At 36.4% G+C, this 23899-nt stretch overlaps 1 protein-coding gene across 2 annotated transcripts in view; it reads right to left on the reverse strand.

The window, feature by feature from the left end:
• CTNNA3 (catenin alpha 3) overlaps positions 1–23899 on the reverse strand; it is a 1809955-nt gene that overhangs the window by 861749 nt on the left and 924307 nt on the right. For both annotated transcript variants that reach the window (XM_070470726.1, XM_070470725.1), the window contains exons 8-9: positions 14545–14625; positions 2946–3098 (exon numbers count right to left, since the gene is read on the reverse strand). In XM_070470726.1, coding sequence (XP_070326827.1) covers positions 2946–3098; positions 14545–14625 — 234 coding nt within the window. The remainder of the gene's footprint in view (positions 1–2945; positions 3099–14544; positions 14626–23899) is intronic.

Here is a 23899-nt window from a genome sequence, read left to right on the forward strand (position 1 = left end):
TTCAAAAAAAGAATTTTCCCAGGAGATAAATGCAGTGTTTCCTCTTTTTTTTTTCTTTCCCTTGATATATATAAACAACCTAGTGTCCAAGCAGTATACTTAAAAACAATTTTCATTTTCTTCTATATCTCTTAGAAAGGTAAGAGTGTCTCTCCTGTAATGTGTCAGATCTTACTATTTTAGAAACTGGTAGTGACCTTAGTTGTCATCTTGTTTAACCTTCACTTTACAGCTGAAGCAAACGCAGCCCTGAGGAGAGAAGTGTGGATTAAAGGTGGTCACAAATGTTCTGCTGCTCCTTCCAGCCAGAGGCGGAGTCTCACGCCCACTCCTGTCCCCTTGTGTTTGGGCAGGCTCTGTGACTGCTTCAGTCAATAAAGAACAGTGGAAACTGCACTCTATCAACTTCTGGGCCCAGGCATTAAGGGGACGTCAGCTCTACTTCCTGTTTCTGACTTGCTCTTGGGACTTCTTATCTCAGAACCCAGAAATTACACTGTGAGAAGCTGAAGCCAATGGAAAGGCTATGTATTGGTTTGTGCTCCAGTCAACAACCACAGCAAAGCTCCCGACTGACAGAAAGCATGCACTTTCAAACTTGTGAATGTACCATTTTGGATGTCTAGCCTAGTCAAACCTTTGAAGGGCTTCATCTCCAACTAACAGTTGACAACAAGAACTTGAGAGACCCTAAGTAAGAACTGCCCAGTCAACACACAAATCAGTAAGAGAGTAATCGTAAATAATAAATTACTGTTTTAAAGCACTACGTTTGAGAATGTTTGTTAAGTAGTAAAAGCTTATTGGAACTGAAGGCAAGTTTCTAAGTAATACCAGAATGAGAAATGGAACATTCCAAAGCCAACATAACCTCATTATAATGTGTTAAGGGAACAAAGAGGGTTGAATAAGTCCCTCAGTAACTCAAAATTCCAAAAATCTGTTATGGTTTCATATTCACATTAAATACAGAATTTTCAAAATCCTTAAAAATTTAAAATAGATTCTTAGTGCTCCATCTACAGAATAATAAACTATCATTTGGTAATAAAATTAAGGTAGTATTCTCAAGGGTCCTGGAAGGCAGCACCTTCCTAATAAGTTTTATGAAAGAAAGAGTACTTCATGTAAATTGATTTGGGGAAATTTTAACTTAAAGAGGTCTCTTTATATCTGGATTTTTCAGAAATGTAAAATCTCCACAAGGACAAATAGAACTTTTTTTCCCAAAAATGTGTGATCAAGGAGTCCTTCATTGAGCACCTTAAGAGATTTATGTCTCATTAGAAACTAAACTGAAAATAGGAAAAGGATGAAACCTTATTAGCAGAAACCAACTTTTACTCTCAGAATTTTTCACTAAAAAGTTACTTTCATAATTTAGTGTTCCTTCAGCTTAGAAAAAACATTTCTAGACAAAAGGTTCATGATTCAGAGGGGCCTGAACATTTAGTTTGGTGCCTTTAATGACTTGCTCTTTCTGTTCTGCTCTCTTTTAATTTTTAACATTTTCCTGTGGGAATAGTTAATAAATATTTGAGGAATGAGTACAGGAAGGAATATATAAATAAATAATAAGCAATTGACTGGATTAGTTAAATGCAAGCAAACCTGGAACTCAGCTTTGACTCTTCATCAGCTTGGTCTGGGTTTTGTACTTTATTTCCACATAAGGCCAATGGGAATTATATCAGTTGCCCTGTCTCATAGTATTCTTGGGAACGGCAAAGACTTCAAAGTTGGAGGTGGGGCAGTTTTAGGGCTGAAATTATCTTAGTAATCACCTATTCATCCACACCTTTCATTTTCTAGTTGTGACTATTGGGGTGCAGAAAGTTTATAGTGGAAGTGCTAGTTACATGGAAACTTCCTTCCCAGCAGATCCACATTAAAAATGTTGGGAAAGTCTTCTACCTTAGTAAATGTTGTCTAGAATGCTGTGTTTCTAATTCAAGTGGCAACTATTTCTAATACAAATTTGATAAGCAATTTAGGCCCCCAAACATATGTTCCACCACAAAGTTCATGGCCTATATAGGAAGGTTCTGGCAGTCAAAACATTTAATAATCAGCACAGCATGGGCACTGACAATAGGGTCTAGACACAAGCCAAAAACAACTGGTAGAGTCATACTAATGGGTACTAGTTCAGTATGAGGATCAGTTCAACCACATTTCCCCCTTCCTGCCACTGGTTCCTGGGCTTGTGAATACACTCACCTTTTTGCTGGTGTTGGGTATTCTTCCACTCAGCTTTCTCTTATACCGTGGCTGCATTACTGATGCACATAATACAACAGATTTCATTATCTGTTTTCTAGGAATTGCCCAGCACTTCATAGCTCCTTCATATGACAATCCACCTCCCAAAATATGGGGAAATATCTCCAGTTTCCAAGCAGAAGAGGATTAAGTTTTATTATCATCTCCTCTTGCCTCTACGGGGACATGGACCAATCCACTATCTCTACTTAATTACTCTGGGTTTCTCTATCCCCGTATATCCTACATTCTAGAGTCATGTTTCATAGTTGAATATGATTTGAAAGGCTGAGGAGTAACATAACCATGAAAAGATGAGAAACAATAAAATGGCATGACAGAGAGCATTTAATACTATTAAATCAGAATATGAAGAAAATATTTGTAATAGTAAAAGCTATGTTTAACCAGGTTTCATGTGTGTAACTCTGAAAAGAAAATGTATTAAGAAAATATATTCATCATATTTTCACAATTCTTTCTAAATAAATTGTTCCTTTTCTGAGCCAATGGGGAATAGTTCATACAATCTGACACACATACCTTCATATTACTTTGGCCCATCTCTGTTTCATTTGCTATAAGTGGTCAAAAATTTGTATCTGACCTCAGTTCAGCTATAAATGCAGAATGAGAGCCCTATTCTCCTGGATTTAGAGTAGTTATAATTCCAGCACACTTACCTCTACAAGCCTGCTAGTGTGTTCACGGAATATCGCAGCATATTCTTTTATTTCCTTTTCCCGGCCATTCTTGGCAGCTTCAATGAGAACCAGAAGTGGGACTGTTGTATCCAAAAAAGAGTCTGACACATGATCTATGATAGCCTTACGGAGCTGAGGAGAAGTAAAAAATTCAGTTGTTGTTGTTTTGTTCTGTGTTTTTTCCCCCAGAAAATGGTTCATATTATTTCCTATTTTTACAATCTCAGTAATTACAAAATTCCTTTTATATATTTTTGCACAGTCTTTTAAAATCATAATATTTAAGACTGTGTATGAATGTCACTTACAAAGCTAAAACAAGGTAAATATCCACAAAAAAAAATTATTAAGCAATAGCTTTCTTGCTCTCAAAAATTACTATTTTTTTCTTAAACTGTATTTAGCCTAGAGGTCAAATTATAAGTGATAGTACTCCATTCTTCCCTCTAAGAAACTGCACTCTCATAATGTTTATGCATGTGTACAAACAACATTGTACAGCATGTATTTTCATAATTACAAAGTTATAATATGTTTTCTACCTTGTAGGAAAAACTCATGATAAATTTTGATTAGCTAAATTGTAGACTTCAAGGTAATTAAACCAAGTTAGATCACTGCTTATGCCAGTTGATAATAGATTAATAGAGCAAGGAGAATAATAAATGAGTTTGATGTCCAATTTTCTTTGTTTGCATTAATTGTTCTTGCCCTCACACCTTAAATTATTAAACAAGTATAACATTCTGCTACAATTAGTTCTTTTAAATTAGATTATGTGTAAGCTTATAAATGACAATCAGGCAATTACTCTACTCAGCAGATATTTTCTGAAATTTAAAACTGAGTTGGAAAATTAATGCATTATATTTATATAATATTGAGTTTTTAAGGATCACAATATCTTGAATGTTTCATTAACAATGTCAATGAGTATGAATGGTTCCAAAGTTTTTGGTCAATTCCCTCACTTAATTTAATAACCTATGTAATAAAACACAAATATGAATAAATATCAGACAGAATCTATAATTTGCCTTTTGTGAAAATTACATTTTAGTATGTATTTTAAAACCAGGAGATACTTATTCTAGTTTTGGATTACATGAGAATTAATATACTTTCAAGGGGTTGAATGATGTAGCTACATGGACGGAAAAAAAAAATACACTGCCTCTCTTCCTTTAGCAATTATAGGATAAATCCATAATAGTTATTGATTTGGGGGGGAGAACATACCTTCATCTAAGATAGTGGAGCTTTCTCAGAAGAACTGTGAAATTTTATGGCTACCAACAATTTCACAAAAGCAGTAGGAAGATCCCCAAGGAAAGATTCTGCTTAGCATGCAGAAAAGTAAATCACTAATGGCAACTAAGTAAGATTTACTGAGCACTTACTTCCACAGGGTGTAGAGTGCTAAGTGTTTCCAGGAGAGGGGAAGAAGACCTTAAGTGAATGAGACTTTGATGCCCACAAAGAGTAGACCAGTGAAGTCAGACAACAGATCATAAGCTAGGAGTTAGCTGGCAACTAAAGGTGTGTTCGGAGAAGGCAATGGCACCCCACTCCAGTACTCTTGCCTGGAAAACCCCATGGATGGAGGAACCTGGTAGGCTGCAGTCCATGGGGTCGCTAAGAGTCAGACACGACTGAGCAACTTCACTTTCATTCTTCACTTTCATGCATTGGAGAAGGAAATGGCAACCCACTCCAGTGTGCTTGCCTGGAGAATCCCAGGGACGGGGGAGCCTGGTGGGCTGCCGTCAATGGGGTCACACAGAGTTGGACACAACTGAAGTGACTTAGCAGCAGCATAAGGTGTGTTAGTTCTACATACGTAAGAGAAAAGTAGAAGAAATCTCTCAGAGGTGGAGTTATTTTCAATGACCTTCTCTACCCTTTATCCTTTTCTTCTTTCATTAACATACAGAAGGAGGGCCAAGAGAAGATTTACAGTAAAGATACAGGATTGAAAGCCAGCATATATAAGGTAGGTAATTCAAACCAAGGAGGTGAACAGAATGGTATAGAGGGAGATTCACAGTGAGATGTCCATGAATAAAATCTTAGAAAATATTACCACTTATGAGTAATATGGGCATGGATGGGTAGATGAAAGAGTATGACCTTAAAAAGAGACTGAGATGATGGCTATGAAACAGAGATCAAATGATCAACAGCCAAAAGGGAAACTTTGAAATAAATTTCTGTTTCAATGCCCTACAAATGAACTTATCCTACCAAACACAATTGTAATACCCACATTATAGGTATGTTGAATCTCCTTATCTATGTATTTGATTTTTCAATTCAATGAGTATTTCTGAACACATTTCCCCTTAATTTCTACCAAGAGCTAGATATTGTGAGAAATGTCATGTTGGAAACACAGGATTCCTTATAATCTAATGGAAGAGAGAGTGCCATTAAATATTGTAATAAAGGAAAATCAAGAGACTGACAGGAATTTCAAAAAGATAAAATGGTTCAGAATTGTATTTTAAAGATAAGTTAAATTAAAAGAACCAAGTCTTCTCTATGGGATTTGACCACTAGATTATTAAGTTTTAGTGGAAAGTGGGAATAGCAACCCTATTGCTATGGTTGGAAGAGTGAATGGGAGCAAAGAAGTGGAGATGGAATAAACTCCTGTTTCTAGTAATTTGATTGTCACAATAAGAAATAAGATTTGTTATTAACTACATTGAGACAGGTTTAAAGAGGGATTGTTTCTCATATAAAAGACTTTGATGTGTGTTCTTATCTACAACGAAACACAGAAAGTCAGACTGAGATTGTCCTCCTATGCCTTAAAAGAATACATTTTGATTTATTATCATATAAAATTGATAGTAACACAAATAACTATTGTCTTAGATTATGCTAATTTTTGTAAATACTTGAATAATTACAGCAATCTTCTTCCAGGACTGAATATATTTGCTCTGGTCTGCATCTTTCCTCAGTGGCGCCACCTTGCCTTTCCTTCATTTTAAAGGTATTTACTCCCCTGTTCTCTTTTTTATTATTGTTTCTTCAAGTTTTCAACTAATTTTCCCTGCTACTCATTCCATCCAGCATCTCATATACAAATACTGAAATATCTATAGAGTTGAGGTTTGATGTATAGCTGATTTACTCTTAATTAAAGAATAAATACTTTGATTAATTTTTTTTTTAGATTAAACCAAATTTGTTATTGTTCAGTGACTTAGTCATATCTGACTCTTTGCCACCACATGGACTACAGCAGCCCAGGTATCCCTATCCCTCACCATCTCCCAGAGTTTGCTCAAATTCACATCCACTGAGTCAGTGATGCCATCCAACCATCTTGTCTTCTGTTGTTCCCTTCTCCTTCTGCAATCAATGTTTCCCAGCATCAGGGTCTTTTCCAGTGAGTCAACTCTATGTATCAAGTGGCCAGAGTATTGGAGCTTCAGCATCAGTCTTTCTAATGGATATTCAGGGTTGATTTCCTTTAGGACTGACTGGTTTGATCTCCTTGCAGTCCAAGGGACTCTCAAGAGTCTTCTCCAACACCACAGTTCAAAAGCATCAATTCTTCAATGTTCAGCCTTCTTTATGGTACAACATCTCACATGACTACTGGAAAAACTATAGCTTTGACTTTACAGACCTTTGTTGGCAAAGTATACCTCTGCTTTTTAATACACTGTTTAGGTTTGTCACAACTTTTCCTCCAAGGAGCAAGAGTTTTAATTTCATGGCTGCAGTCACCATCTGCAGTGATTTTGGACCCCAGAATAATAAAGTCTGTCACTGTTTTCAATGTTTCCCCATCTATTTGCCATGAAGTAATGGGACTGGATGCCATGATCTTAGTTTTTTGAATGTTGAGATTTAAGCCAGCTTTTTCACTATCCTCTTTCATTTTCATCAAGAAGCTGTTTAGTTCCTCTTCACTTTCTGCGATAAGGGTGGTGTCATCTGCATAACTGAGGTTACTGATATTTCTTCCTGCAATCTTGACTCTAGCTTGTGTTCCATCCAGCCTTGCATTTCACATTATGTACTCTGCATATAAGCTAAATAAGCAGCATGACAGTATACAGCCTTGACGTGCTCCTTTCCCAATTTGGAACCTGTCTGTTGCTCCATGTCCAGTTCTATTACTTCAGAACACATTTTTTGCTTTTTTCTTAAGACGTGTTGCTAACTACATAATATGATAACCAAGAAAAAGGGTACCACATATTATATTCAGTAGGACAAGACAGAAAAACTGGAAAATATGCTTTCAAATAAGTTCTGTGCCAATGTTTTCATGATTCTGTTGGAAAATGGCTAAAATTACCTGATACAAGATACTATCATGCATAATGAGCAAAATGAATCTTCGGTATTTGTATATTCATTCAATGTAACAAATTCATTTTGAGTTGTTCTATCTAAGGGCAAAGCACCATTTGAAGCAATTTGGGAAATAATAGAATGACAGAGATGGGGTAACTTAGGGAGAAAGTGAGACAGAGTTTGATGAGTATCTTACAGGAAGTGCAAACAAATAAAAAACAATTGACTGTCATGGTTAAGGAGATTTCTATAAGGATGTGACATATATAATTCATTTAAAAAGACTGATTAGGATGTTAAGAGTTGGAGCTGGCAAACATCATATTCTAGGAATAGAGATTATCACGACCAAATAGATCCTCCCAAATCACAAGCATCTGATGTGACTGGAATATGGTGCTAAAGATTGAAATAGGATTTCCTTAGGCAGAATGGAAATAGTGAAAGGTATTTGAGGTAAAAATAACAAAATTCAGACAGAAAGAGTAAAAGATGACAGAAGGAAATGGCCAGAAAATGGTGATTTGTGTTAGACATGAGAGATAGCCTTAAGGTATAGCACGCAGTCAGCAGGCAGGGGGACATCTTCTCTTTTGAAAGCACCTTCACCCCACACAAACCACAAACAGCACAATTAATGCAATCAACCCACCCTTTTCTAACCAGATCATCTCTCTTACTGATTTATGATCATTTACCATCACATTCATAGCTATGATTACAGACTACATTAGAGGCCTTTGGTACTTTACATCTCATCCATTGGACCAGTCTCTGATTCCAGCTGTTATTCCTGGGGACAGTTCCATATCCTCCAAAGATATACCACCTCAAGTGCATTCCATGCTTCATTTTGTTATTCCTTCTCAGGGCCTGCTCCAAGTCTCCATGAGATTCTCAGGTCAAGCACAAATAGTCTGCAAGTTCTGGAAACTCAACACCATTAGAAGCAACCCTCATCCAGTGGGGATGGGAGCTACTGGATAAAATTTTCAGCTTCCATCTACTGATCAGACAATTCTGGGAGACATCCTGTCCCTTCTCAGAGGTCCTTAAGCAACAGATGCCTATAGTGACAACTTCAATAATATATTGGTTCCTCCTTTCCTGCCTGCTCTTTCTTGCTTGAGGTTCTTTTACACTTGCTGCTAGTAATTACCTCTGAAATAAATGACCTGAATAAAGGCCTCAGTCTTTGGATCTGCTTTCAGGAGAATCCAATACAAAGTAGACACATGCATCTGGTGTTAGTGCTGTTTTCTCACATAGCAAGTAACAGACTCTGATGTCTTACATAAACAGCCCACTGATGATCACTTTGCCACTTTTTGCAAAACACTGAGTTTAATTCTGCCATCTCCTGGATTATGGCTGGCTGTGAAAGAGGAAATGAGATAAAACTATAAATGAATATAGGGACAAACTATGGAAGACCCTGAATGCTATGCTAAGAAATTTCCTTTATATGTTCTGATATATTCATATGGGATATTTTTCACTGAAATTGCACAGTCATCAATATCCATGTGTGATAACTAAGTAGGCTCTATCTTGTATATTTCTATATTATTTTCCTGCCAAGTGAAACAGTTCATTCCTTTCACTTGGATGAAAAAAACTTTAAAGAAGAATCCAACATGCCAATGTGAAAATAGGACATTTTTCTTAGAAGCCACAGCACTTAAATCCGAAGTTAGTGAGAGGACAATAGGAGTTAGAGGTATGTATTTTCAATAAATATCTGTTTGTGGTCAGGAATGAAAGCTTCCAGGCACAAAACTAAATTGAGGGGTTTTCCACCTTTTCTTACTACAGTTTAATAAAAGGCTTCGAGACATCAATTTTTCTATTTCCCACTGATGTAAATGGTTTGGGATCTCAAATAAAATACTATATTTCTCTACAATGGAAACCCAAAAGTGGGAGCTATGCCTTAAAACTGTAAGAAAACCCTGAACACCCTCACTCCTATCAAATAAGGGAAGAGAAAAATTATGAGTAGAAGAGAAGTGAAAAGGAAAGAAAGTGTTTTAGAAAAGAATCATCCTAAGGAAACCATAAAACTTATATTTGTGTATATGAATGCCATTTTAAGTCAAGTAGCAAAATATGACTTTCAAAACTAAATTAACATAGGAACTATGTTAATTAGTTATATAATAACAATGTTTATTATTATATAACATAACATTATTTTATATAATAATAATGTAATAATTAATTCAGCATATGCATGCTGTGTCAACTTAATGATATGTGTATCTTATGGATACTTATTATTTGATGATGAGAATGATAAGGAGTAGGTATAAGAACCTACATATATATTTATGAGTAGGCCCTGGTACTCCCAACAAAATTCTAAAAGAGATGGGAATACCAGACCACCTGACCTGCCTCCTGAGAAATCTGTATGCAGGTCAAGAAGCAACAGTAAGAACCAGACATGGAACAACAGACTGGTTCCAAATTGGAAAGGAGTACGTCAAAGCCGTATATTGTCACCCTGATTATTTAACTTACATGCAGAGTACATCATGAGAAATGCTGGGCTGGATGAAGCATAAGCTGGAATCAAGATTGCCAGGAGAAATATCAATAACCTCAGATATGCAGATGACACCACGCTTACGGCAGAAATTGAAGAAGAACTAAAGAGCATCTTGATGAAAGTGAAAGAGGAGAGTGAAAAAGTTGGCTTAAAACTCAACATTCAGAAAACTAAGATCATGGCACCTGGTTCCATCACTTCATGGCAAATAGATGGGGAAACAATGGAAACAGTGACAGACTAACTTTTGGGCTCTAAAATCACTGCAGATGGTGAAATAAGCCATGAAATTAAAAGATGCTTGCTCCTTGGAAGAAAAGCTATGACAAACCTAGACAGCATATTAAAAAGGAGATACATTACTTTGCCAACAAAGGTCTGTCTGTCAAAGCTATAGTTTTTCCAGTAGTCATGTATGAATGTGTGAGTTGGACTATAAAGAAGGCTGAGCACTGAAGAATTGATGCTTTTGAACTGTGGTGTTGGAGAAGACTCTTGAGAGTCCCTTGGACTTCAAGGAAATCCAGCCAGTCCATCCTAAAGGAAATCAGTCCTGAATATTCATTGGAAGGACTGATGCTGAAGCTGAAACTCTGATACTTTAGCCACCTGGTGCAAAAAACTGACCCATTGGAAAAAATCCTGATGCTAGGAAAGATTGAAGGCAGGAGGAGAAGGGGATGGCAGAATATGAGATGGTTGGATGGCATCACCAACTCAATGGACATGAATTTGAGTAAGCTCCAGGAGTTGGTGATAGACAGGGAAGTCAGCGTGCTGCAGTCCATGGGCTCGCAAAGAGTCAGACATGACTGAGTGACTGAGCTGAACTGAACTCCCAACAAGAAGAAGAGATGACTATAGCAATTCATCAATTCAGCAACTATAGAATAAATCAAACTGTTTTGTTTGTTTTCACCAGAACCCTATTTTATTTGACATAACATATGTCTTTATTTTTGCATTAATGAAATAATTATTTCTCAATATATTAATATATGAAAAATTAGTCTGCCTTTAGTGAAATCCAGTATCTGTTCCACTCTGCATAATTCAGTAGAAGTGGAATATATTTGATTTAGTTTTTTAATGAAGTAAAGAAGGTTTAAAAAAATCTTCCTTATATAGAATTTCAATATGTATGCAGTTCTCAAATAAATGAGAAAAGAAATTAAAGGAAGAAGAAAATTGAAAATGTAAAATACATACTAAGGAAGAAAAAAAATATTATAAATCAGTGTATTACATACTGAAAGTTCTGACAACGAAAAAGCCATTATCCCTGGCCCCTGGAAGAGTGGTCACAAATTTGGGCTGGGATTAGATTGACGTGGGCTGAAACCTCGGCTCTACCAGTTTGCTAGGTAAACTGACTTACTTGAGAGATTGAGATAATAATGCTATGGCACTGTTTCTTTTTGGGGGGGATAAAACCCAATAATGTAAGTACTACAGTGGTTAGAGCTACAGAAAACATTTGCTAAATGAGAGATGCTCTTATAACTATCATTTTAAGGATTTAAAATCCATTGTGAAGAAAAAGCCACTAAATAAGAGAAACACAAACAGAATATGGCTACTGCTTTAAAACAACTATCAGTGCTATAAGCACTTCAGGAGAAAAAAAGAGGAATTCTAGCTGATAAAAATGGCAAAGCTTTCATGGCAGAAGTAGCATTTATATTAAACTTTCTCAGTCAATTAGGAGTTGTATAGGGAATAAGCAGAACAAGTCAGGCACCAATCCACATATACAAAGATGTGTATGTATCTGTAGGTAGAGATGGAAATGGTGGGGAATTTGGTGATGAGTAAGTACACCATCCAGAGAAAAGGTTACTGTGCTGGTGTGGTGAGGAAGAAGAACTGAGGAAGAAAGCAAAAGGAGAAGGAGCATTAAGAATTATGAGAATTAAGTCAGGGCCAAATTACAGAGAAGCTAAAACACAATGCCCACAACTTTTGTCTTTGTTCTCTAGTACAACAGCCAATGAAGTCACAGCAGGAAAAGACAAATTATTTATTTGAAACAAAAGAACAGTAAGTCACATGTAAGACATTTATCTTATGTTACCCCAAAATGTATAATCTGTTTCTTTCCAGCTATTTCTAAGCAATGTATCTCATTCATTGCAGATGAAATCCACTGATTCTCTGAGCTAAAATGTTTCTGTATCGTCAATGGACAGGCTATGGGTAAACAAATGAATTCAGATGAATCAGCAGAGAGATGGGCTTTATATCTTTTTTTTTTTAAAACTAAAAACAAACAAACAATCAAAAACCCACATATCTAGAAAAGAATATTAAATATTCTGAAGAAAAACATTGCAAGGGCAGGGACTTTCTCCTTCCTGTGTGAAAAGTATATAGAAGATGCTTAAAACCAACTGCTTAACAAATTTTGCAAGAAGAAGAGGTAGAGCTGACTCATGTTGCTTGGCTTTTATTATTGCCACAAGCATAAACATCACGATGGAAAATGAAGTTCTTGGGAAGGCAAGCAAGGATACTGAGAACAAATCATAGCAACTGTCTCAACTCACATTGAAGACCACGGATGTCTCCAAAGACAGCTCTTAACAATCCCATCTTCCTATATACACACTCCACTTTTCCTGTAAGAGGATGTTTTTGCTTGTCCCTGTTGACCTGGAGCAGAATTTGTAGTATTCTGATCAACATAATGTGGAGGAAACAAGATCTGGTGACTTTTGAGCTAAGGCGTTAACAGGGCCTGCAACTTCCATCTTTCTTTTCTTGGATCCTTGAACCAACATGTAAGAAATCCAGACTCCCCTGCTAGACTCAAATACTGAGCCCTGAATCCAGACATCATTTTAACTACCAGTACATGGGAGACTGCAAGTGAAAATGCTATAGAAATGGACCCCCTGACATCCCTACCCAGCCAACCCACGGAATCGTGAAACAATAAAGTGGTTGCTATTATTCTTGGTGCTGTGTTAAACAGCAATATTTAACCAAAAAAAAATTAGATGTGGACCTGTGAAACCACAGGAAATTTTCATAACTCTGGAACACAGCAGTCCTCTGTGAGCCTACTATTACATTCTCTTACTATGAAGTAAGATAATAAACCCCATGCTCTTTCCCTATCTCACTGATGATATGGGGTTGAAATCAAAGTATGATTTTGAGATACAATATAAGATTCCTGGTTAAATTTGAATTTCAGATAAACACAGCTTTTTAAAATATATATATATATAATTATGTTCCCATGCAATATTTGTTTGCTGTTAATCTGAAATTCAAATTTAACTGGGCATCCTGTACTTTGATTTGCTAAATCTGGTAATCCTACACACAAAGGATTGCTTTATCTTAACTTTCTTTTTTTTTTTTAAAGAAAAATAATGATTCCAAAAGCTTTGGAGGTATAAATGTACATCAATTCTTTGTGTATAACATTGTTGAACGCAGTTAGAGATACTGGAATGAAAGACACAGTTGTTAATAGCTCATAGTAACAACTTTTTCAAGTTCTAGGAAGAGCAGATGGGGTAGAATCCTGAACATAGAGAATGAAAATTACACAGCTACCCAGGAGGATAGTCCTGAGGGTGAGAATTCCTGAGTTGGGTGTAGGTTATGGCTGGGTATTGGTTCAGTGCTCCTTCCTCAGGCAGATTGCCTCACCATAATAGCCTGATTTCTCATTTGCATCTTAAGACAGGTTGTGCTAAATTCCTTTCAGCTCTTACATTCCATGATTTTAAGTGCTGATAGTAGAACTAGGATTTGCATTCGGGTCAAAAAGTTGAGAAACTGGAATTTCCCCAGCCTTCAAAATTGTGCTTTTACACAGCAATTATTACCTGGCTGAGGATCCCTATTTATTCTATTTCCAAATCTACTTCTGAATTAAAAGATTGCTCAGGCTATTTTACTAAATTTTCCCACTAAACCACAATAATATATTGCATTAAAAGCTTATGGGTGAAAAGTTTTTGCCCTTCTTTTATAAGTTAATGGTGACCAAGTTAAAGCTGTATGTGCAAAGGAACTCCAGTTATTAAATAGTGGAAAGGAACAGAAAGCAAACGTCTTTAAAAATAGCTAAGTCTTCATATCTCTGGAGGAAAAAATATATAACTTGTGGCATAATACTAGACTTCTGTTATACTTAATAAATCCTTTCTAATCCTATGTTCATGATAACCTAAGGTTAAAAGGAGCCTTAACTTAAACAGGAACTAATTTCTGAAGCATCCTGAAGAGTTAGAAGGGGAAATTGGTAGGGTCTCCAAATGACTAGCTGTTTCCTTTAAGCATTGGATAATAAAAAAAAATAAAATAAAATGTTAGATTTTTAATCTAATATAATCAAGTTACCAACAGTCTCTAAACATTTACTATGTACCAGGCACTTGGAGGCATTTCATTTCAACCTCAAAGCCCTATCATGTATTATTAATTCCATTTTCTGGGTCTGGAGAGGCTTAGAAAGGTGAAATCTGTTCCTGAGATCTCATAACTGATGATAGCAGGGCCAGCATTTGAATGTAACCTTGCCTGATATTGTCACTTTCTCCTACTTTATGTTTGCCACAAAAATGGGTGAGTTACGTAAATGTGGAAAGTATATTTCACTGTTCTTGCTCTGTGTTCTAAATTAATGTAAAAAAAAAAAAAAGGTTATTTCTACTTGGTGTTTGTCTCCACATCTTTCTTTTCACTCACCTGTCTGCGAAGGTCTCTTGTCTTCTTACACATATTTTCTATTGCAATATTCAGGGTATTACTCCTTTCCTTTTTTCCAGTCTGCAAGGGAGAAAAAAAAAAAAAGGCATAAGCAATGGTATTGAATTACTCTTTATCACTTAGCAATCTGCTTTCTAAATTTCCTGAAAATAACAGCTTGAACATTCAAGAATAGGTCTCAAAACTGCTATGATACTGCATATGATTCATGAGTACTTCACTTAAGAGTAAGTTTGAATGGTGGTTAAAGTTCACATTATTTTCTTCTTTAAGCTTCTGTAATATTTTTGATATAGGGTCGGACTGCATTCAGAGTGGCAGTAGGCAGAGCATTATCTCCAAGAAACCCTGATCTTCATTCTTAACAAGTCGACTCTAACTGCAAAGCATACAATTAGCTTAAAAGCATTAGATGCCCAATTTGTCAACTTCTGTGGGAGTTTCTGAAGTCATTTTCGTGGTGTATTGTGTAAGTTATGCAGAGCCATATTGGAGTTTTGCTAAACACTAAATAAAATATGCAGTGCAAATTCATACAATTTGCAAAAGTTGACCACAAATTTAGCTGACAATATTCCAAGAACAAATTGTTTCAAGTAAAAACTGGACGCTGTTTTTGGCTCTTTGGGATAATTTGTGCAACACCTTCTTGTCCTTTAAGCCGAACAGTTCTATTATATCCTTAACCTAAATCTTTAGGCTATTAAGCACATAGAGAGTCACCTTGGTTGGTATTTTCTACATATTACTTTTGTGGGAGACAACCGAATTGAATCTAATCATACTTTTCTAGTGATATCTTATATAAAAGAGATTGAAAAAAATCATTATGTGATTCACCTCTAGGAATATTGCTACTATTTAAAATTACAAACTGAAAGGGCTCTTGACAGGAGACCTTGAAAATCAGGAAAGCAGGTTTAAGCAGCTGATATCCGAAGGAGTTTACATAACGGACAGTATGAAAGGGCATGGAGAGGAAGCAATGTGCCATATGATATGAATCCATATATCCAAGTGGAAAGACTCCTTTAAAAGAAGTTCAAGACCATTTATACTCTACCCAAATCTGTGTTTTTAGTCAAATCTTCTGCCACATCATTTTAAGTCCTATTCTTAACAGTAACAATATTTCTATACATTTCTCTCTCTTCTCCCAAGTTCTTACATATATCTTTGATTGTCGCAAGTGTCTCCCCAAATCATTTTCTATTAAAATCTTACCTGTTTCCTAAAAAAAGTAAAATAAAATAAAATCTTACCTGTTTCTTAATGGTTTCCACTCAGAGTTACCCCCCCCCCCCCATACCTGTGCTCAAAAGTAAGCCCTCACCTCTCCTTGTTCTGATAAAATGATCTAATAGCATTTAAAAATTTTCCCAAAATGCTCATTTTGTTTCTGTACAGGTTAATCACCTTTACAGTAATGTTAGAATCTTGACATTGGCAAGTATATCTTTTTTTTAAATTCCTGAAAGTAAATTGTATAGAATTTATTAAATAGTATTGACTAGTTTATAAATAAACAACTTGATTCAAAACACAATATAGTTTTATTAAGAACCTACTACAAGAGATTTTAGCATCTGCTTATCAAGGCACAGCTAAAATCCTCTGTTAGCCAAGGTTGCTGGTACCCATGTAAACCTCAGTTAGATCTAGTTTTGCTCAGCAGTAACAGTACTGATATTTATGATTCAAAAGCACCACCATTTCAGCCCATTCAGTACACAGAAAGTTATGGGGCATCCACAGACCAGTCTACTAAATTCCAGTAACAATGCCCAGGTACTATGACAGCCAACGATTGACCACACTCAATTCCAGATACCTCGTGTGGGAAGCACAGTAGAGGGTTACTAAGTCCGTGACCACATTTTCCTTTTGAGAGTGAGTATGCAGTGTATGCATGGTGGAGACTGTCTCCAATGAATGAAGTGGGGAAAGGAAGAAGGGAGAAGTAGGAGAGAGAAATAAAATTCTAAATGTCAGAGCAATAAGGCCATGGTGGCAATTACTTGGATTGCCACCAGTACAGTAGGCTATAAGACAGTTTCAATTTGACTAAAGAATCTATCCCCTATCCTCTAGTTTAATGCAATGTTAGCTCTTGATTGTCTCTTTCCACTTCACAAAAACAGAGATCGTCAATCAGAGGAAGGAATAGGACAGACCGAGAGACACCTCCCACCCCCAACGCACACAGGCATCAGGAATAACACGAAAGATTTCTGTGGTGTTGGTCATAAAAACTCACTAGTTTCTGTGATATGATTCATCAGAACAACTAAAAGATGTCAACTTCCTCAGAGTTAACAGCAACGACATAGAAAACTTTAATAAAGGATGACAGTGGGTGACAGCAGAAAGAGATTAAATAAGGGACTGTAAAGATGATTTCCTAATTTCTCCTCAGAGTTTCACCTTAGTTTAAAAGGTTTAATTGGGTCAAAGACATTTTGTTCTCCAGATAATAAAAAACAGTCACTATAATTTCAAGAAATATAAAGCTTTCCTTTCTCTCATCCCTGTGTTTCCATCCTCCTCCCCCACATTTCCTCTCTTTCACCCCCAGCTTTTTATTGGGTCCTTGCTCTGTTTATACAGATTTATTTGGCTCAGTCAAGCCATTTTATGCCTCTTTAATCCTTTTGCATGGCATAAAAATAAATAAAGCAAGAAGAAATAGCCCCATCCTACTTAAAAGCCCTCATTCCTTCTGTTTTCAAAGCCTCAACAAATCATCAAGCAATGAGCTGGGACTGAAGGTGAATTGTATGTGCTGAGGTAAGGGACTGAAAGAGCAGGATATTAAAACATAATCACAGCTAACAGTGAAGAGCCTGCCTATATTCCCAATGCTCAGAAGAGAAGATGCCCCTCAAAGGAAGCTTTAACAGAACATTTAGGGTCAGCACAGTCCTACTAATGGGAAAATGTACCACTTACAGTAAAGGGCGAGGAGAAAAACTCAGAAAACACAGCACAGGTCACCACTATACAGGGAAAACAATCATATTCTTCATCAGTAAACACACTGCAGCAAAGACTATCTCAAAAAGAACAGTTTTGAATACAGACTTCATTCAATGACACTCCATTATCTTATTATTGAATATACTAATTTTATTATGAATATTATAACTTTGTGAATGCTATAATATGAATATTCATAATATAATGAATATTTTGACTGAGCCAAATAAATCTGGATAAACAGAGCAAGGACCCAATAAAAAGTCAGGGTGAAAGAGAAGAAAGGTAGGGGAGGGTGGTGGAAACACAGGAAAGAGAAAAGGGAAACCTGTCCCAACGTGATCTAGGCTTATAAATCTTAACTATGAGTCTTCCCATGAATTCCGCTTAACCATTGCTCCCATACAAATACCACAGTCAATTACTCTCTCTCATGTGGCTCCCTAAAGCTACCTACATATTTGGAAAACATCACTACATGAATAAACTCTCCTTGAATTATCTGAGTTTGAGTGTTCCATCTGTATCCTATTTGGGACCCTGGCTAGGGAGAACTTTCTAACACTGGATTGTTCAATACGACAGCTAACAGTCATATGTGTCTATTCAAATTAAATAGTATTAAAAATTCAATCCCTCAGTTTATTTAAAATGAACAATAGCCACACATGTCTAGTGGCTTCTGTACCGTATAGCACAGATACACATCTCTTATTTCAGAAAACTGTATTCAACAGCACTGTTCCAAAAGATACCTTTGTTTATTCAAATGTATAATGAATTCCTACTTTTTCACAAGTCACCTTTTATTTGAGAATAAAATAATGAACAAGAAATAAACAAACAAACAGACAAACAAAAAAACCAAACTCTCAAGGTGTTTAGCAAAGAAACTAGAGATTTAATTCTGTCCTCTTCTTTGTTCCAAAAATCATCCCTCTACTCCCATTTCTCATGGAATTAAGAACAAATTTTGATCACAGTGTTCAGAGTCCCACAGGATCTACTTCCATATTTATTCATCAAACATTAATGAGATATGTTAATGAATCTTTTATTTTCTAGGCAATACACAATCACAGCTTGGGAACTCAGAGCAGGTGAGTTACAGATAGAACCTTATTTCAAATATATCAGTCTGGCTGGAGTTTGAAGAATGTACTGATATTTGAGGAGATTAAGAATAGAGACACATCAAAGAATTAGATGGCTGCAGCAACAGTCCACGAAAGTGTGAAAATTAAAGCAGAAGCTGTCATGAAACTGAGCAGGATCCTGTGGGGTACTGGGCATGAAAGCCTTCCGTGTCCCTCATTTCTTATTTGTAGGGAACAGACTCACACTTCCATGCGTTCCAAAAGGCAGATTCAGACAGATGTTAATCAAGGAAGGGAGGAAATGCATAGACAAGGGAGGAGCAGACAAGAAACAGTCAGTTCAGTTCAATCAGGCTAGTCTGACTCTTTTGACCCCATGGATTGTAGCATGCCAGGCTTCCCTGTCCATCACTAACTCCCAGAGCTTGCTCAAACTCATGTTCATCGAGTCAGTGATGCCATCAAACCATCTCATATTCTGCCATCCCCTTCTTCTCCTACCTTCAATCTTCCCAGCATCAGGGTCTTTTCCAATGAGTCAGTTCTTCACATCAGGTGGCCAAAGTATTGGAGATTCAGCTTCAGCATCAGTCCTTCCAATGAATATTCAAAATCAATTTCCTTTAGGATGCACTGGTTGGATCTCCTTGCAGTGCAAGGGACTCTCAAGAGTCTTCTCCAATACCACAGTTCAAAAGCATCAATTCTTCAGTGCTCAGCTTTCTTTATAGTCCAATTCTCACATTCATATATAACTACTGGAAAAACCATAGCTTTGACTACATGGACCTTTGTCATCAAGTAATGTCTCTACTTTTTAATATGCTGTCTAGGTTTGTCATAGCTTTTCTTCCAAGTAGCAAGTGTCTTTTAATTTCCTGGCTTATTTCACCATCTGCAGTGATTTTAGAGCCCCAAAAATAAAGGCTGTCACTGTTTCCATTGTTTCCCCATCTATTTGCCATGAAGTGATGGGACTGGTTGCCATGATCTTAGTTTTCTGAATGTTGAGTTTTAAGCCAGCTATTTCACTCTCGTCTTTCACTTTCATCAAGAGGCTGTTTAGTTCCTCTTTGCTTTCTGCCATAAGGGTGGTGTCATATGCATACCTGAGGTTATTGATATTTCTCCCAGCAATCTTGATTTCACCTTGTGCTTTCATCCAGCCTGCATTTCACATGATGTACTCTGCATATAAGTTAAATAATCAGGGTGATGATATACATCCTTGATGTACTCTTTTCCAGTTTGGAACCAGTCTGCTTTTCCATGTTTGGTTCTAATTGTTACTTCTTGACCTGCATACAGATTTCTCAGGAGGCAGGTCAGGTGGTCTGGGAGTCCCATCTGTTGAAGAATTTTCCAGTTTGTTGTGATGTACAGTCAGAAGCTTTGGCATAATCAATAAAACAGAAGTAGATGCTTTTCTCAAATTCTCTTGCTTTTTCTATGATCCAACAGATATTGGAAATTTATCTCTGGTTCCTCTGCCTTTTCTAAATCCAGCTTGAACATCTAGAAGTTCATGTTTCATGTACTGTTGAAGCCTGGCTTGAAGAATTTTGAGCATTACTTGCTAGCCTGTGAGATGAATGTAATTTTGTGGTAGTTTGAACAATCTTTGGCATTGTCTTTCTTTGAGATTGAAATGAAAGCTGACATTTTCCAGTCCTGTGGCCACTGCTGAGTTTTCCAAATGTGCTGGCATATAGAGTGCAGCACTTTCACAGCATCATCTTTTAGGATTTGAAATAGCTCAACTGGAATTCCATCACCTCCACTAGCTTTGTTCCTAGTGATGCTTCCTAAGGCCCACTTGACTTTACATTCCAGGATGTCTGACTCTAGGTGAGTGATCACACCATTGTGGTCATGATTATCTAGGGCATGAAAATCTTTTTTTGTAAAGTTCTTCTGTGTATCCTTGACACCTCTTCTAAATATTTTCTGCTTCTGTTAGGTCAATACCATTTCTATCCTTTATTGTGCCCATCTTTGCATGAAATGTTCCCTTGGTATCTCTAATTTTCTTGAAGAGATCTCTAGTCTTTCCCACAAGAAACAACAGTGCAGCCCTGGGGCAGGGTACTGGTTCCTCCTCAAGGGATCAGCATAATAGTATCTTTCAGGTCTGCAGAACTAAAACCCGCACCAAAGGAAAGATGTTCCAAGAGAATGTCACAGTTTGATAAGCTTGAGAAACTCATCAGGAGACCACGTGAGGCCAGGTTAAAGGAGTGCAGGCCCTGCCCACACTGACCCTCATCAGCAACTCTACCCTTGAACTATTACTCTAAAAGAAAGAAAAGAAAGAAAAGTGAAGTTGCTCACTCATGCCTGACTCTTTGTGACCCTGTGGACTGTAGCCTACCAGGCTCCTCCATCCATGGGATTCTGCAGGCAAGAATACTGGAGTGGGTTGCCATTTAAACACTTCACCAAATCCTTCGAGGTTCGGACACAGTTTTGAGAGGCATGATCCTCCTGTGTTCCCGTCTGCCTGGCAAAGCAATAAAGATATTCTTTTCTATGTTACTGAAAACTCTGCTTCCAAGATTCAGTTTAGCACCAGTGCTCAAAGGCTGATTTTTCAGTGCCAGTCAGGAAGAAGAAAATAGCCTTAAGGACTCTGAATGAGTAACTTGGGTAGGATGATGCTGGCAGATGCTGGAGGGCAAAGAAAAGAAAACAGTATCTCTCACTAGACTGTACAGTCCTTGAGGGACAGAAACTCTGTACATGTAATTGTCCCTCATATTACCTAGCACAGCGCTTTGCACATAGTAAGATCTCAGAGGTTATTTTTTGAATAAATAGAGGAAAGATGGAATGATCCTTGGCAAATCCCATCATATTTCTAGACCTTAATTTCCACACCCATAAAATGAAGATTTGTCCCAAATTGTTCCCATATTTCCAACTTTAAAATTCCATAAAAGGGCAATGTTATCTTTAAAAATTATAGAATATGCTACTGTTTTGTACAATTTCTTGCATAGATATTGTTTAAAATGTGTTGGAAAAATGTTTACATAATATAAATCTGCAGTGGTACAAATAAAAGAAGACATTTGAAATAGGAAGGCCATGATGCTGACCTCACAAATACTAGGAAGTCTCAAATATTAAGGGATGAGGTTAAATGCAAATGAAAATTATCTAATTCATAGTCAAAAGAAATTTTTGTGTGTGTGCAGACAGAAAACTTATACAGAGTTTAAAAACCAAGAAAAAGTTGTTGTTATTATTTTGTTATATTTTCTATTTGCTTCTTAAATGTATGCCATTTTATTCAACCTTTTAAAATGACACATTTCCTTTTAAATGGGAAATCTTTATTTCATGGTAAAGATGATTTCTGATGACCTTAAATTAGTTCCTCTCTACAGAAATAGCTTTAAAATATTTTATGCTTAACACATAGCAGAGGCACAAATTCTAGTTCACATTTTGGGGGCATGAAAGATATACAAATAGACAAACATAAAAACTGAATTATCTTCTAGATTGCCAGTGTACTGAATGGCATGGCAGAAAAACATCCTAAAATGGTATCCTAAAAAAATCTTTCTGAAGAAAGGTTTGTGCTATGAAAATGAAATTAGAACAAACAAAAAATTAACTCTTAGACTTGAAATGAGGTTTTTAAAAATAACTTTATAAGAACAGAATGACTTAGCTATCAAGGGAAACAGTTTGAAGATTGCATGTGTCTTGAACTTTCATATTGTTTGGGAAAGTAGGATGCCACCCCAGGTAACTGCCTGCTGGGGTGGAACTGGGAGGCAGTGAGGGGGAACCAACTATGTCAAATATCTGCCACAGCTAAGTATTTTACACGCGTCTTCTCAGTTGCCATTTACAGTAATTCTTCACACATTTGCACATGAAGATACTGAAGCTCAGGAAGTTTAAATACTTACCCCACCAGGAGGAAACATAGTACATGTTAGGATCAAATTGACCTAAGTCTAATTTCATACTTTATCTACCACACTTGAACGAGCAGTAACTTAAACCTAAATTAATATTTTACATATATTTATATCTAAAAAATAATGAGAGGAGTAGTGTAGAGGTTTATGGAGTTGGTTAAAATTGTTTGAATCTGTGTACCATCACTTGATGGCTATGTGTCCTTGGACAATTTAATCTCTCAAAATTTTAGTTTTCTTACGAATTAAAGATAATATAGAATATTTTTCATAGATAAATTAAGATAATATAGCAATTATATCATACAGTTATTGTAAGGAATAAAGAAATGAAGGCTGTGCAAGTTATGGCAAGTAGTAAGGGCTCAAGGCATGTTAGCAGTTATTACTGCATTTATCAAGAATGTCATCATTGTTAAAACACTTGCATTTCCCTATGTTTTCCAAACACTAAACCTTTATTTTGGAATACCCTAGTCAGTTCTCATTCAACAGGAAAAGTCTTAATTTATAACTCAAACTACGTCCAAGCACCTCAGTCATCTCTTCTGATTGTCCTCAATCAAAACAATGCTATTAAAAAATAAGACATAAAAATCAAAACAAAACACCTCTCATCTGTATTTTCATTAGGATCTGTGAAACTTTGTCATCTTTTATTAACACTCTAACTCAACTTTTAAATTGCCAAGTCTGTAATTTTAGTAACAGCTTCAGTGTTTGGCACTCAGTTAATGGCTGTGTGTGAAACAGATAGAAAAACAGTTAACCACACTTTTATTCATAGTAAATAATTAAATATTAAATAAATAGTAAATATTAAATTTATCAATAAAAATTATTTTTTAAAAACTAACAATCATCCTGTTAGCTGTCAAATATTTTATTCAGTGCTTTTATTCAAAGACTATTATCATTATTCCTTACAAGAAGGTACAACATAAACTTGGTATGGGGATGAAACTAATACAATGATCAGAAAATGAGAATTTTGATATAAGCAGTATGGGTGTCCTTAACTAAGTTGAATCACCTCTCTTATCCTTATTCTTTGAATCTGTGAAAGGAGGCCATTGCACTAAATGACCTCTAGAGTCCCTCCCAGCTCTTGGAACAGGTGGTGCTGGAGTTTCTGTTGAAATATAGTCAAGTAAATGCCTAGTCAAGCACTAAGAATGTAGCCTGGTGCGTGTGTTCTCAGCCCAGAGATGCCTATGTCAGATTCCAAGAATTCAACAGATACGCCCCAAGCATGAAAGAAATATCAGTGAGTTTGCACTATAATAGCATGCAAATTATTTACTGGTGATACTTCTCACCTCAACT

This window comes from Odocoileus virginianus, chromosome 7 (genome assembly GCF_023699985.2).
Source record: "Odocoileus virginianus isolate 20LAN1187 ecotype Illinois chromosome 7, Ovbor_1.2, whole genome shotgun sequence".
Classification (NCBI taxonomy): Eukaryota; Metazoa; Chordata; class Mammalia; order Artiodactyla; family Cervidae; genus Odocoileus; species Odocoileus virginianus.